At 43.3% G+C, this 15,612-nt stretch overlaps 1 protein-coding gene across 1 annotated transcript in view; it reads left to right on the top strand.

Annotated features, from left to right (window-relative positions):
• SNX25 (sorting nexin 25) overlaps positions 1–15,612 on the top strand; it is a 148,839-nt gene that overhangs the window by 132,355 nt on the left and 872 nt on the right. The window contains exons 15-18 of the mRNA XM_014594848.3: positions 2,845–2,962; positions 8,036–8,102; positions 9,799–9,980; positions 14,267–14,367. Coding sequence (XP_014450334.2) covers positions 2,845–2,962; positions 8,036–8,102; positions 9,799–9,980; positions 14,267–14,367 — 468 coding nt within the window. The remainder of the gene's footprint in view (positions 1–2,844; positions 2,963–8,035; positions 8,103–9,798; positions 9,981–14,266; positions 14,368–15,612) is intronic.

The raw sequence follows: 15,612 nt of genomic DNA, 5'->3' as shown, positions 1-15,612 counted from the left end.
CACTGCCATCTCTTCAGTGCTGCCATAGCCACTTATCCCTGCTGCCAGTCACAGCACTGCTAAAGCCTTTCAGCTCTGCAGGGCCAGATACAATGGCTCTGAGGGCTGGATCTGCCCCTCAAGCTGTAGATTGCCAACCCCTGATCTAGCATGTCTTTTTCACAACTACTGATAAACTCCTGATGCAAAACTGGCTTTGACAAAGAACATCATGAAGAGAACTTGGGAAGTCTTGAACTTGGGAGCCCATCTTTTTGACTCAGCTGTCACCTCTTGTACTGAGCCATAAAAAGTCTGCATCTTTCAGAATGAAACAAAAAAAAGTCTGCATCTTTCAGAATGAAACAAAGAATAGCCCATTAACTGGAATTACAATACACATGATATCATCATGCCAAGCAGTTTTGATTTTCTATTTTGTGCATTAAATGTTCTAGATACACCAGCTGCAAGAAACCCTTTCCATCCTCTTCTTACTGTTCCCTTTATGAGGCATGTCACTTCAGGCTATCACTTTTGAAAGTTGCAGTTCTGTTGTGTGTTGTAGACAGTCTTTGGATATAAATGCACTCCTGGGAAATGTAGTGCTGAAAAGTATAGTAGTAGGCAACTGTCATAACTGTTTTACTTACACAAGGAGGTCTTTTCTCAACTTATCAGGCATTACCTAATTCTGCATATTTCTACTTTTAAAAGTATAAATTAAATCATACTTGTAACTAGATACTAAATGAATACAAATATTTCATGTCAGAGATGGCAGATCAGAAACCGTTTTGTCTTCTGGAAAATTCTTGTTTCACTGCAAACTTAACTGCAGTTGCATTGCTAAAATAGAAATGTCTCTTCTGCTGTTTATTGTACTGAAATAAAAAAATAGACCTTCACTTGGAAGCTCTGGGCTAAAAATATGGGGTTTCTTTCTTATTTGCACCAAAAAGGTGCACAACCCAAGCTCATTTCAAGTTCTTGATCTCAGGTGCTCATTTATTTTGCACAGTATGATCATTTACTACATACTCTGTTTTTTTTCTCATCTTCACAATTTCTAGAGGAATATGCTTCTGTGTTGTGACTTTTTTGCTTTCTTGGTCAGCACTCATACTGCTCAAATACATATGTTAGGACAGTGCTGTGTTTACTTGAAGAGAACACCCAGATTATAAGACAATCCCCTAATAACTACAATGAATACATGAACAATGTATAAATGTCATAATTTTTCAGGTATAGAATCTAATTATTGGAGACTTGCATTTGATTTGTCCCTTTTCCACTGCTACAGCAAGGAAAATAAATTTGGGGATCAGGTAGTCCCTTTGCTCTTGGCTTCCCCCCAAAGTTTTTTTTTTCCCCTGGCAGCCCCTTCTCCCTCTCCTTAATTTCAGTCCCTGCTTTCCCTGAGCATATGGAAATAAGAAATAAATTGGAAAACAAAAAAGCATCTCAGCCTTGTTTAAGCTTAAGGGTTTTTGGGCTCTCTCCATTCTGACCCATCTGTTCCATCTGTTTGTGGGCCCCTTTCCAGGATCATGGCTTCTCCTGCTGTCTGGTCTGTGTTCAGGGGGACCTACTTCTCTTCTTATAGTTGGGGGAGTTACCCAGGGATTCTGGTTTTCCTTTAGGGACTCTGGTTTACCTCTACAAACTCCAGGATCTCCCCCTTTCCTGCCTGGATCTCCATGTCTGAGCCTTCATTTTCTTTCTCTTCTGGGGCTCTTTCCAGATTGCACCCTTGGGAGTTTTGGGCTTCCCTTTCTCCTCCTTTTCTGTCCTTTCCATTTGTACAGCCAGTTCATCGTCCTCCTCTTGTTTTCTGAGTTCCTTCACCATCCTTCTCAAGGCTATCACATTTTTCTGAGCATGGGTTTCTTTTTCTTTTTCAGAGAGAGATTCCCCTCCTGCCTCCTCCATTGCTGGGGGGGGGGTGCTTCTGCCCCCTTAGTTGCAGTGGGGCATTGTGTGTGGGGGAGTACTTTCTGACTTCTTGACCTCAGTTGAGGGGGACTCACTTTCTGGGGTCTTTCTCGTTTTCCACTTTTCCAACCTTAGCATAGGCTCCGGGACACTCTTTAAAGATGTTTCCCTCCTTTCCACACAGGTTATACTTCCATTCCTTCCCACACTCCTTGGCTTCATGTCCCTTTCTTTCACACTGCAGTACCTCCAGGTCTACAGGTCTGGTGCCAAATCCCTGCTGAGGGAAAACTTGCTTGTTGTGGGGTTTTTTGTGTTTGTTTTTTTTTTAAGGGCCACACACAGGTTCAGCATGTTTGCCTAATGTGGGCCATGTGTTTTTTGTAGTCATGCTCAGTGTTTGTTGCATTAGTTAACTTCATGGCTGGTTTCCATTGCTGAGCATGTGCTGCTTTTGGCATCAGTTTAATGACAGCCAATGTATTTAGCAAAATTTCCTTGTATATGATTATAAGAGGAGGGGCTTTTCCCCTCATGCCAATTTGAAGGAAAATCTTGTCTTGTATTTGAGTAAATACGGTAATATTCTCTCTTGCTTATTGTTTTTAAGATTATGTAGTGTAGCTATTTCAGGTCTCTACAGTTCACATGCACCATCCTTGGGAAGGTTGCTATAAATTTTATAACCCATTTCTTAGCTGGTAAGACAAAATTCAAATGAGGGTTGGGGGGAAAAGAAAATTACCAGTATTTTGCACCACTGGGGATGAAAGGTGGCTCCAGTTCATAAGCAAGGTATCAAAGTATTTAAAAAAGAAAAAAAGCACCATGGAATAAATGTAGAATGAGGCAAGAAGCATGAAGTGGTAGAGAAAGGAGAGCTAAAATTAATGCCTGTAGCAACTTCCTTTCATTTTGTGCCTCTAGGAGGAAATAGAAGAGGATAGTGACCTGTCTGACTATGGAGACGAGGTGGATGGGAAACGAGATGCTCTTGCTGAGCCATGCTTCATGCTGATTGGAGAGATTTTTGAGCTGCGAGGAAGTAAGTTTTGAACCTGCTTGTTTCCTAGTGGACTTCATTAGACAAGAAAGCTAGGAAATTATCACACTGCTTGCTTTTATACTACTGCAGTGAAGGGAGACCTTTTTGCTGTATAAAATACTGATTTTTATGAAAATTGTAAATATTTTTGCCATCACTTATAAATCTGAAATTCATGGCTGTGAGATTAAAATTTCAATCACAGTAACAGTGCAACAGGTTGAGGTTTTTAAATTCAATATGTATAACTTTACTTTCTGTTTTTTAAAGGTTTCCAAAAAGCAGATAGGATCAGTATTAGCTTTTCGTTGAGTGCTGCATTTTTCAATTGAATAAATTATAAGGAAAAGACATGTAAATGCGTTATCAGTGAACGTACCAGTGTCAGAACAACATGGCTTTGAGGCCTATTATAAATAGCAGAAGTACATGATATACAAGGCAATATAAAGATGAAATTATTATCCTGTTCGGTACCAATATCTTTCATCCCATTCTAAACTGAGAAACTGCCTTTTTTTTCTTGTTTGCAAATGTGTCCAGAATAGCAGAATGCCGTAAGTCATGTTCTCTAGTTTTGGAAAACAAGGAAGGCTTAGGTTATAATGCTGGACTTAGAAATGTAAGCCTTTTACATTTTCTTAAAGGGAAAAAATGCTTCTCCAATATGAAGCAAAAATTAACCATGTAGATAATTGCCTATAAATGAAGAGATATAAAAAAAGGGAAAATAGCTTTAAAAAAATTGTTTATACACCTTTGGCCAAAGTCCTGAGGTATCTGTAAGTTGTGGAGAGAAAATGCATTGGAAAATCAAATGATATCTTTGTCAACAAAAAAAAATTTAAAATTTGTCATTAAGACATGGTGATTTTGATGCTGGCCACATAGACATTCACTAAGCATCATATTGTTCCAGAATACTAACTCTCTTTTCCTCCTGTTTTTTGTTTTAGTATGACACATTCTGTTACAATACATAAAAACTGGAAAAGGGATTCCAATTTAACACATTTTCTTTTTCATAGACATTAGGGCTGGAAGGGACCTCGGAAGATCATCGAGTCCAGCCCCCCGCCCAAAGGGCAGGAAGTCAGCTGGGGTCATAGGATCCCAGCAAGATAAGCATCCAGTTTCATCTTGAAGGTGTTCAATGAAGGCGCTTGAACGACCTCCGGTGGCAGGCTGTTCCAGACCTTGGGGGTCGGACAGTAAAGAAATTCTTCCTTATGTCCAGCCTGAAACGATCTTGTAGTAGTTTGTGACCATTCGACCTCGTCATCCCTTGGGGCGCTCTGGTGAACAAACGTTCCCCCAGATACTGGTGGTCACCCCTGATAAACTTGTAGGTGGCCATCAGATCACCCCTGAGCCTGCGCTTTTGCAGGCTAAAGAGCCCCAGGGCTCTCAGCCTGTCATCGTAGGGTCTGCTTCCCTGACCCCTGATCATGCGCGTGGCTCTTCTCTGGACTCTCTCAAGCTTCTCCACATCCTTTTTGAATTGTGGAGCCCAAAACTGGACGCAGTACTCCAGCTGCGGCCTCACTAAGGGCGAGTACAAGGGGGAGAATGACGTCCTGGGATTTGCTTGAGAAGCATCTGTGGATGCAAGCCAGCGTTTTGGTCGGTTTACTAGCCGCAGCATCGCACTGCAGGCTCATGTTCATCTTGTGGTCAGTGATGACCCCCAAGTCTTTTTCTTCCATAGTGCTAGCCAACATAGCACTGCCGAGCCTATAAGGATGCTGCAGGTTTTTTTTCCCCAAGGTGGAGAACCTTGCATTTATCGGCGTTGAACACCATCAGATTCTCATCCGTCCACTTGCTGAGCCTGTCCAGGTCAGCCTGGATCATCCGCCTGTCTTCTGGTGTGGATGCTTTGCCCCAAAGTTTGGTGTCATCTGCGAACTTGGCCAGTCCGCTTCTGACTCCAGTGTCCACATTATTAATGAAGATGTTGAACAATATGGGTCCAAGGACAGAGCCCTGGGGGACCCCACTGGTCACAGGACACCATGATGAGTGACTTCCATCAATTACTACCCTCTGGGTCTGACCCCGGAGCCAATTTTCCAGCCAGTGGATCGTGGAGGACCCAAGGCGACAATTGGCCAGTTTCTCCAAGAGGCGATCATGGGACACCAGATCGAAGGCTTTTTTGAAGTCAAGATATATGACATCAATCTCATCTCCCTTGTCCAGGTGATAGGTCACCTGGTCGTAGAAGGAAATGAGATTGATCAAGCAAGACCTACCCGCAACAAACCCGTGCTGGCTATCCCTTAAGATGTTGGCGTTGGCCAGTCCATTAAGGATGTGAAGCTGTGCTTGGTTTAATTTCACGCAGAAAGAGGCCAACACGGAGGGGCTCATTTGCCGTCGGGCTGCCAGGGCCCGTGCAATGTTACAGGATTCCAATCAAAGCGCTGGAAAGGGGTCAGCGTCAGCCCCCCATCCACCTGCCTTTCCAATCTCTCCCACCTGGTCCTGCGCCATATCTTCTCTCCACTCTCCTGGATGGCAGGGGGCCCAGAGAAACGGTGACCATTTATTCTACCTTCCTCAAAATGCCCCCTGCAAGCCAATTCTTCCCATCGTGACTCCCGGGTTTCTTTTTCTGTAACATGCAAACGACAAAACCATTTGTGCAATAACACCCCTTAGACGGTTATCTGCATTTTAGCCAAGTGGGCTTCTCTTTCTTTTCAAAGCTGTCCTTTAAAGCCATGCATGAGGTTTGACAGACCAAGAGACCTGCCCACACTATGGAAGCTGCTTGCAAAGCGGTCCGGCTTTTGCTTGCAGAAAGTTAATCTGCCTAAAACCCCAATCACTGGGAGGGAGGGGGAAGAAGTTCCTCGCACATTCCCAGCTGTCCCTGCTTCCGTTTGAATGAAGTGCTATAAGCAAAAGGAGGAAACAAGCCGGGACGCCAGCATTCACGTAACATCACCCCACCCGGCCTCCACGCTCAATAACTTGAGTCAGATTGCCATGAGTCTACCTGCTTATTCCATGTCTGGAAGGAGGTAGAAAGCGACACTTTTCAACAGGAGTACTTACTCTACACACAGGCTGACCATGGCCTGATCTCACCCCGGATCCAGAGAGGAGCGCGCAGCTACCTGCCTGCACAGGAGATGTGGAGAAAAGTTATTTTCAAACATGGCCTTGGCTTTTTTTATGTAGCTTGTTTTACTGATAATGTTTTGGTGATCCTTGCATTATATCTGTATGAACTTTCACTAGCAGTCACTTGAGGAAAAAGTGGCAGGGCTGAGAAATGTGATGCAAGTACCATATTTACTCAAATCTAAGACTACCCTGAATTTGAGATGGCTCCCAATAATTAGATTCTATACATGGAATATTTATAAATGTCATAATATTCCATGTATAGAATCTAATTATTGGAGGAGGGTCATCTTTAATTCATCTCTCCCACCCCTAGGGCAGAGGCTGGTAGTGTAGACAGGTCAAGCAGCTTGCCTTCTGCCCCCAGCCTGCCTGCTTCCCTGCTCCCCCACACAGCCTCTGCTCCATGCTGCTAGTTCCATCCCCATTCTAGCCTGGGGCACAGAGTACAGCCCCAGCCCCCGTAGCAGCCGTGCAGGCTGCATGCCACTGCTATAGGCCAGGCTTGGGGTCTACTCAGTGCCCCAGGCTGCAGCATGCGTGGAACCTGCCATCACAGAGCAAGAGTGAGGAGGTGGGGGAGCAGAGGTTGCGTGGAGGAGAGGGAGATGGGTGGAAGAGGCTGCAGGAAGGAGATGGCAGGATACAGAGGCAGCAGGAGTTGGCTGGGACAGGCATCAGCTGCATCTATGACCAGACTCCAGGTAGGGGCTATATCCCAAGCTCAGCAGGCACCTGCCCCCCGCACCCTCATATTCAATTCTAAGATGAGGGCCTTTTTCCACCTATGTTAAATGGGGGGAAAAATCTTCATCTTAAACAAGTAAATATGGTAGTTAAAAGCAATCGCTGAACCTTTCCATTTTCAGCCCTTGGACAAAAGGGGGACTGTCTGGACTGAATTTCTCTCCTATTCCCTGGCCAGTGTAGCTTTTGAACACACAAAACTCCTAAACTTAGCTCTAAGGGGAACGATCTGACAGGTGCGCACATGCAAGGGCTCACATCTCCTGTGGGGCAAATAGTTGATGCTTTTCCAGCCCACCATGTTAAGACATGGGCGCACAAACAATGAAAAGGGGCAAAAATGCCTGAGGCTAGCAGCTTGTATCTACTGCTGGGCAAGAACCAATAGTTACCACAGAATAACAGACATGCTGTTATTATTCGTGTGCTCATGCCCTCTGAAATTCATTTTAACTTTTATAAAAGTGACCGTAGAATTAATCTCACAAAATAACTCCTGATTTCATTAGCTTTGGGCAACCAGCTGTAAAAGTTTAAATGACTGCCAAATATGAACCACCACAACAGCTCTTAAATTCAAATTTTGTCCTAAGCACTGTATTAACTGAAAATGTCACTATCAGAACCATCTGAAGTGAGAACAGGTATCCCGTGCCAAGTGTGAATATTATTTCTTGGAAACCTGCTGATTGTGCAGTGACCTTTAGTCTTTTAAGCAGACGAGGTTCTTTGGGTAAATCTCAGATCTTTTATTAGACCAACTCAAATAGCTGAAAAAAATTCTTCTTGGCAATTCTCAGCAATTAGAAAAAATCTTCTTAGCTTTCGGGCTTGCTAAGAAGAATTTTTTCCAACTATTTGAGTTGGTCTAATAAAAGATACCAGATTTACCCAAAGATCCTTGTCTGCCTCTGTGCTTAGACCAACATGGCTACAACCCACACCCCTTTAGTCTTTTAGAAATGTGAAGGAACTACTAAGGTAGCCCAGAAATGAGAGCATGGCAGGAAAGGCAGGATAAAAAAAATCAAAAGAAACAAGAGGATGGTATATGTAAAATTTTAAAGGTATAAAATTAATACAGCTAATCCTAGATCAACATATTTTATAGTGTGTTCTTGAGTAATGACTGTCAGACTGATCTAGTTGCTGAATGTTTAGCCTTTATTTTCTTCTCTTTCATTGTTCTAGTGTTCAAGTGGGTCAGAAAGACATTAATTGCACTAGTACAAGTCACTTTTGGAAGAACTATCAACAAGTAAGTAGCTATTGCTTTAGTTCTGATCCTAGAATCAATGCTCCGTGAATAAATAAGTTATAACAAAAGAGTTAGTAGCAATCCCTTTGCATAATTGTGACCTAGCCATTGTTGTCTTTCTGCGGTTTCATTTTATTCAGATGTTAATTGGAGGAGAAACAAGCACAGAAATTCAGTCAGTTATCCTTCTGCATGTATAATTTATACCACAGTCCTAATATCAGGCTTATTTCACAGGGAAAGAGGCCTGTGTGGTATATTGAGAGCCGGATAAAATCCAAGAAATATTTTGAAAAAATTGTCCTTGGTCAAAAGGTATCGAGTAATGGAGGTCTTCTGCCAGGGGCAAATGCCTCTTGTATATGTGCGACTCTCAGAGTAGACTTTTGGTGTAAAATTGTGGCAGTGGTGGAGCAATGTAGCCATACTAGTTCAGGAAATATGTGAGAGGCAGGGATTTTTGTGGGTGATATCTTTTATTGGACCAATTGCTTGGGATAATTTTAAACAAGCTTTTGAATGTAGGGCATTCTTTTTCAGGTGACCTGAATTTTAGAAATTGGTAACAAGAGGGAGAGTCAGCACCAGATTGCCAGCTAACTCCTGATGTAACATCAGCATGTACACCATGAATCATAATTCAAAAACTTCTGACTTGGCAAAATCTGTTACTCCCGTATCCTCTACTGGCTTTATGCCTGTAGTCTACCAGCACCATTTCCATGCTGCTTCCTCTTCCTCCTTCCCTGCCCCCAAGGAGGAATACAAGAAGGATAAGTTTCCATGTTGTGTCTCTCGAAAGTGCTGCCTGGGGCAGAGGGAGCTAAAGGACCCATTTAGTTCTGGGCTGTTTCATGGTCCCTGTCATTATTGAGATCAATATTGGGAGCCTCTCTTAGTTGCAGCAGTTTTTCTGAATTGCCCTATGAACCACAGCTGTGCCTAGAATCTCTTCAGTTTGGTGTGCTGGTTCTGTCTCTGGTTCATTTCCTGGGCCAGGACTTTCCAGGTGGTCTTTGGAAAACGACTTTCCATATTTGCTACACTGGAGAAATCCTCCCTGACCATGTACAAGGCTTTTGGAGAATCTTTCTGTTGCTTTAGCTGTAAAATTACAAATCACAGATGAGGATTTCACCTTCCTTCTGTTAGGAGCTTGAACTCTCTCATTTGTAGTTACTGTTACCCAAGTTAGCTTCCACCTTCGCATTCTCAGCCAATTCCTCCCTGTTTGAGCAGCAAGCCTTTTCATCACCTATACCAAAAAGTTATCCCTGACACAGCAAAGCTTGCTGAACTGCCTGTGCACTACCGTATTTTTCATAAGCCCATGGTATCTAGTTGCAATATAGCACTTCACTCTCCTCCTTTTCCTAACTAAGCCTTTGTGCTGCTACTGCTTTTAACATGCATATTCCTTACCTTTTGTTGGAAGTCAGATTTTTGCCACTCCCAGTATCGCAGTCACACATTGAAGCAATTTAAGCCCTATTTCTGGTTGGAGTGTGAATAGCTTGTTTGTTTGGATCCTGGTCAAATCATCTGAAATCCTAGTTTAATCAACTGGTACAGGTGTATGCTGTCATTCAGATGGAAGGTCATTGCTTCCATCTCAAGAGACAATCCGGGGTGAAAGGGCTTGTGCTGCATAAGAGTTGAAATACGAAGGTATGACCTCTTCTCTTTTTTTTTGAAGACAGATACGTGACACAGTAAATTGGATTTTCAGCGAGCCAATGCTTGTTTACTACATTGGTGTGTTCCGAGATGCTTTCTGGCCAAATGGAAAACTGGCACCTCCAACAAGATCCAGAAGCAATAAGCAAAGCCAGGAGACCAAACTGAGAGCGCAGCAAAAACTACTTGAAAACATTCCAGGTAAGAATATCACAGTCAGAGACGAGAAAAATAAAGGTGCAGCTCAGTTTTTTCTGTTTTTGCCCTGCCTTCTAAGGTTGGAACCTGTTACAACACTGGTACCACCCTTCCTCCCTTGTGTCTCTGGATGGTGTCATGCAGCACTGCTCTGTGCTGAGGGGACTTCTGTGCCCTGGTGTAACAGAAGCAAAATCAGTGGGACCTGGCTGGGTTTTTTTGGTTAACACTTGGGTTTTTTCTTAGAATCATAGAATAGAAGGACCGGAAGGGACCTGTAAGATCATAGAGTCCAGTCGCCTGCCATGGGCAGGAGGTGATTGGGTTCAAATGAACTTCATGAGGTGCTTGTCCAACCTCCTCTTGGACACCTCCAGGGATGGTGGCTGCACCACCTCTGCTGGGAGTGTGTTCCAGCTTCTAGTTACTCTTATGGAAAAGAAGTTTTTCCTTATGTCTAGCCTAAATTTTTCCTCAACTAACTTGTGCCCATTGGACCGCATCCTCCCGATGAGTGCCTTTCTGAAGAGTTGCTCCCCTAGATCTTGGTGTTCACTCCTGACATACTTGTAGGCGTCTATCAAGTAGCCTCTCAGTCTTCTCTCGCTCAGACTGAACAGACCCAGTTCCCGGAGTCTCTCTTCATAGGGGCTATCCCTCAGGCCCTTGATCATGCGGGTGGCCTTTCTCCGTACTCTTTCGAGCTTATCCACATTCTTCTTGAAATCCAGTGCCCAGAACTGGACACAGTACCCCAGTTGTGGCCATTCCAATGCCGAGTAGAGGGGGAGGAGCACCTCTCTGGATCTGTTCGCAACACATCAGCTGATGGATGCCAGAGTTGTGTTTGCCTGGTTGGCAGTTTCATCACACTGACTCGTATTCATCCTTTGGTCAATTGTCACCCCCAGGTCCCTTTTAGATGCAGTGCCAGCCAGTGGGCTACCACCCATTGTATAGTTATGGTGAAGGTTCTTCCTACCCAGATGAAGGACCCAGCACTTATCCCTATTGAACTTCAGCTGATTGCGTTCTACCCATAGGACTAGCCTTTTTGAGCTTCAAATAATATTGGGGCTAGCTTAAAGTTTTCCCATGGGTCAGAATATCCAGTAAAAACTTAGTGACTGTTCCCACCATTCCCTATTGAGACGTTTGACCTTTGTGAGTAAGTAGGTAGTCATTTTAGAATAAGGTAGGAAGAGTAGTAAAGATTAAAAAAATTAAAATTTAAAAAGCCTAATCGTGTCATAATACTGGGTTGCACACACAATTGGCTGTGCACCTGTGTGGACTTCTTCCTTTTGCCCTGGTGTTTTTGATCACCTTTCCATGGTAGAATACTGCAATTTAGAGATTGAGAACAAGAAGAGTATCTGAAGTATCCTAACACTCATACCCGTATTTTAACCACTGAATAGGCTCTTCCTTGGCAGGTTAATACACTCACCTTTTCATACAGATTTGTCTTCATTCAGCGAAAGGAGAAGCACTGTAAGTCATTACCTTGAAAATTGAGTATCTGAAGTTAAACTAAGGATTCCATACTGAGTCATCAAAATAAGTGATCTGATTTTCAGAAGCGCTGAACACCCTGCAGCTTCCACTAGCTCCCTAATGGAGACTTGGTCTCAGTACTCTAATTTAGCCATATGATCCTGGTTTTGTTCTAATTGCTGTTAATTGCCCTGAGTCAAAATGGCTTGGCACATGATTCCAAGCGTGGTACTCTTCAGAGGTGATACGGTTGGAGAAATTCTATTAATGTCAAGTATCCTCACTGTTCAAAATGTAAATGTGTTTCTAAAGATTTGGAGCCTGCCCAAATCTTCCATTTCAACACTGCTACTCAGTCCATTTGAGGCGCACAGATGTCATTTGGCTGTCGGAATAACCAGTACTCTCATTTCCAGGGGTCATCAGGAAACACCCATCCCTGAATATTCTTAATGTTTTCAATATGTCTGTGCAGGGGTTAAATCCTTATTACGGGCACAGTTTGGAGCTCTGCAGATTTTTAAAGTTCCTGGATACTTCCCATTAAGAGACTCTGCTGTTAGTTGCTTATAACTTTAACAGTTTGGGAACAGTTAACTTTATTGCTGGCATTTCCTAAATTTTGAGGGCTTGACTTTGCAATTGTAATATACTTTTAACATAGCATAATTTTTCATGTGTAATTACTTTATTTAAAATTAACCCCACCGTATAATTTTAGCTTAATATTGTTTTATCAAGCAACCCAAAATACGTAATACCCAAAATCTTTACTTAAATACGTAACTCAGAATAATCAATATGCTTCAGGTGAACTCTTCTACTTTTGTACTAGGCACAAATGGCTGATGATTCTTTTGACTGGAGCTTGTAAAATAAGCATGCTATCGAGTTTGTATAAAACTTGATTGACTCTCTGGGGAGGTTTTATATTGGTCCTCCTACCATCATCTTGAAGCCCTGCACAAAATTGTGGTATAGGCAAATGTAATAATCTTCAAAAATAGGTGTAGTCCCCAACTTGCACTTAAGTCAGGGGTGGGCAAAATATGGCCCATAGGCTGTATCTAACCCACCAATTGAACCTATCCAGCCCACTGGCCACCGCCAGGAGTCCGAGGAGGGAAGGCTGTGCCGCTTCGTTCTGCTACAGCTGGGACTGGACCAGGCTGTGCAGTGTACAAACTCCTCCTCCGCCTGTACCCACATCCATTTCCCCAACCCCCACCTGGCTTCCTGTTGGCACTGCGCAGTCCCGGCACTGCAGCTGCCAGCAGCTGGGCCTGCATGGAATGACGTGATGCAGTGTGCCAAGTAGCTGTCCCTCCTGACCACCCACCTGCTGCGATGAGCCACTGGCATCACTAGTCCATGCTGGCCATAGTAGGAGCTTGGCCCAGGGTAGCTGCCCCTGACTTTCTCAGTGTGGCAGTACCTTATTGCAGCAGGCAGGATGACTACTCAGCATGTCCTTTGTGGGCCTAGATGCCAGCTACGATGGTGCCAGGACTGCACAGCACCAAAAGGAAGCTGGGGGTAATGGATGTGGGGAAGGGGTGGGGGGTGGAGGAGTCTGCACGTTCTCTGGCCTGGCCCTTGCTGTGGCAGAGCAGTGCAGGGCTCAGCCCTCCTTCCTCAGGCTTATGGCAGGAAACCATGGGCTGGGTAGGATCAACTGACATCTTTTCTTCCCCTTTCCTCACCCCCGGCCCTCAGCAGCTGACCAAAACTCCTTAAGTGGCCCTCCAACCGTAATTGTCCACCCCTGACTTAAGTCCTTCATTGAATCTGGAATTTTACAGAAAATCTCTTAATGGTCAGCCATAAACTTCAGTTTTTATCCAAATGTGATTTGAATATCCTGTTTCCTAATCTCCTTATCTCTGAGATTAGAGTAGGCTTCAGTGATCTATTTGGTTGCTTCCCAAAGATTTGTTATACATGCTGTTAAGTATTTTTTCTTTTCTTTTAATGGGTTTGATCTGTATTATTTTTCAACAGACAAACATACAGCACAAGATGTGCATAGCAAATACTTGGCATATAAATTATAAAGCACATTATAATGGCTTTAGATTTATTTAAAGTCTAGCATAATTATTCAACAAAAACTAGAAATTGTCTTAGAGCACTCCTTTTTTATATAGCTAAACCAAATAGGCTGAATTTCATGGCCAGATTGGCATTTATTAAAGTTCTTTTCCTATTTGATTTAATCTAAATTATTCATTTAGAAATTCATTGTTTTTCTGTGTGTGGTTGTGCAATATGGAAGTGTTTTAATTTTGAGAGACAAGGCAGACAGTAAATCCATTTTAATTTTTTTTTAGGAATCCATCTTCACTTGTGGGGGCATGGTGGCAGTGTGTCTAAGGCATCTCTTTATAGCTTTGGAGGTATAAGTTTTAGCCCTGCTCTGGACTTGCACTAAAGGGCCACGCCCATTTGACCCATCTGTAAATGGGTATCTAGTCAGAAGTGGCCAGACTTGAATATCATCCACATATGCTTGCTATAGAAACTGACATAAGCCACGCTAGCCTGATGAGTTTTATAGGATTGAGTGATTTAGTCATGCACATCCTATCTTCAATCATATGAGTAGTCTCAATAAGTGATTGCTGATGTGTCTGTTAGTCATGCATTTTAAATATTTTCTTGAATGGAGGCCCAGTGCATATTATTAACTGTGCATCATGTCACGTGGTGTAGCTACTGCTTTTGCCATTTAGTAATGTTTGGGCAGAGTTTTAATGACATTTAAGAGTAAGCTAAAGGAACATTTGTTTCAGATGCTCTGCTGAACCTGGTTGGACAACAAAATGCACGTCATGGTGTAATCAAAGTGTTCAATGCACTGCAAGAAACAAAGGCCAACAAGCATCTACTGTATGTAAGTGAATGGAAAATTACCTGTAAAAACTTATCATTCTAATCTCTGAATTTTAATATGCTCAGGATTAGAACCAGGTGTGCTCAGACTCACACCTACAAACAAGCCGTTTTCTTGCAGGCTTAGTGTTGATTCCCAAACTAGGGAGGACCCCCAAGTTGGTCATGAGATTGAGTGAGGATTGTGAGCTTGCCAGAAAATCAGTTGTTCATGCTAGTATTTGGTCACAGCCTGACATACAGGTGAGGCTTGAAACTTGTGTAAGGTTACTTTTGTGTAGGTGCATTTGGAAACGACTGCTTTAGAACAGGGGTTGGCAACATTTGTAACAGGGCTGCTTTAATAGAGCTTAGCTCCAAGTGCAGGCCACTTCCAACCTGGCTCATACTGCTGCCAGTTGCTGCTTCCCATTCCTGCAGTGCTGCTGTTCTTTCACCCCACCACCCAGCCACCACATGGGTTAAGTCCCCCTGAACCCCCCTGGTTTTGCAGGCCAGATAACTTGGCTCCAGGGGCCAGATGTCATTTTTCTCCCATTAAAGGGAAGCTGTGAAATTCTTTATTTATTGTGTCATTTTGACTTTCTAATTTTACACGTTGAAAAGGTGTTTTAATAAGCTTCCTCTTGAGACAGAAATCCAACATAATGCTGCTTTCTTGTTTGAGATGTTTGATGGCACTTTTAAATACAGCAGGCCAGGTTCTCAGGTGGTGTTAAGTGATGTCACTTTGGCTTCATCAGAATTGCACTCAGATACATTACCTGGTGATTTGGCACCTGATCCCAGCACTCTGACCATTCCTTTCCTCATATCTGTAGAGGCCAACCTTTTTGATAGGCATGCCACAGATTAGTCCTGTGCCCTCCCTGAGTGCCACTCCAATCCCCTTCCCCTGCCTGATCTGCTATTCTGCTTCCTGACCTGAGCTCCCTGCCCCATTTGCCACAGTGTGCCTGTCCCCTCCTTCTGTGCACCACGCATGGAGGGTGCCTGCGCTACTTGTGGCATGTGTAGCATAGGTTGGCCACGCCTGCTGTAGATGATCATAACCTGATATTTTTAACGTCCTAGTTTTGAGGAATCAGTTTGAGGAATATCAAAACCAAAGGGGATTCCTTGGCACAAAGAAATTAATTATAGTGGACTAAAGAATGGACTAACTGAATGTAGGTGGATCTCATTATCTGTGATGCTCTGAGCACCTCACAAAAGAAGTGAAAATTCTCATTTGTTGTCTGCATTC

Source organism: Alligator mississippiensis, chromosome 2, assembly GCF_030867095.1.
Source record: "Alligator mississippiensis isolate rAllMis1 chromosome 2, rAllMis1, whole genome shotgun sequence".
Taxonomy (NCBI): Eukaryota; Metazoa; Chordata; order Crocodylia; family Alligatoridae; genus Alligator; species Alligator mississippiensis.
The sequence above is the reverse complement of the archived record's forward strand: the minus strand, read 5'-3'. Positions and strand labels throughout refer to the sequence as shown.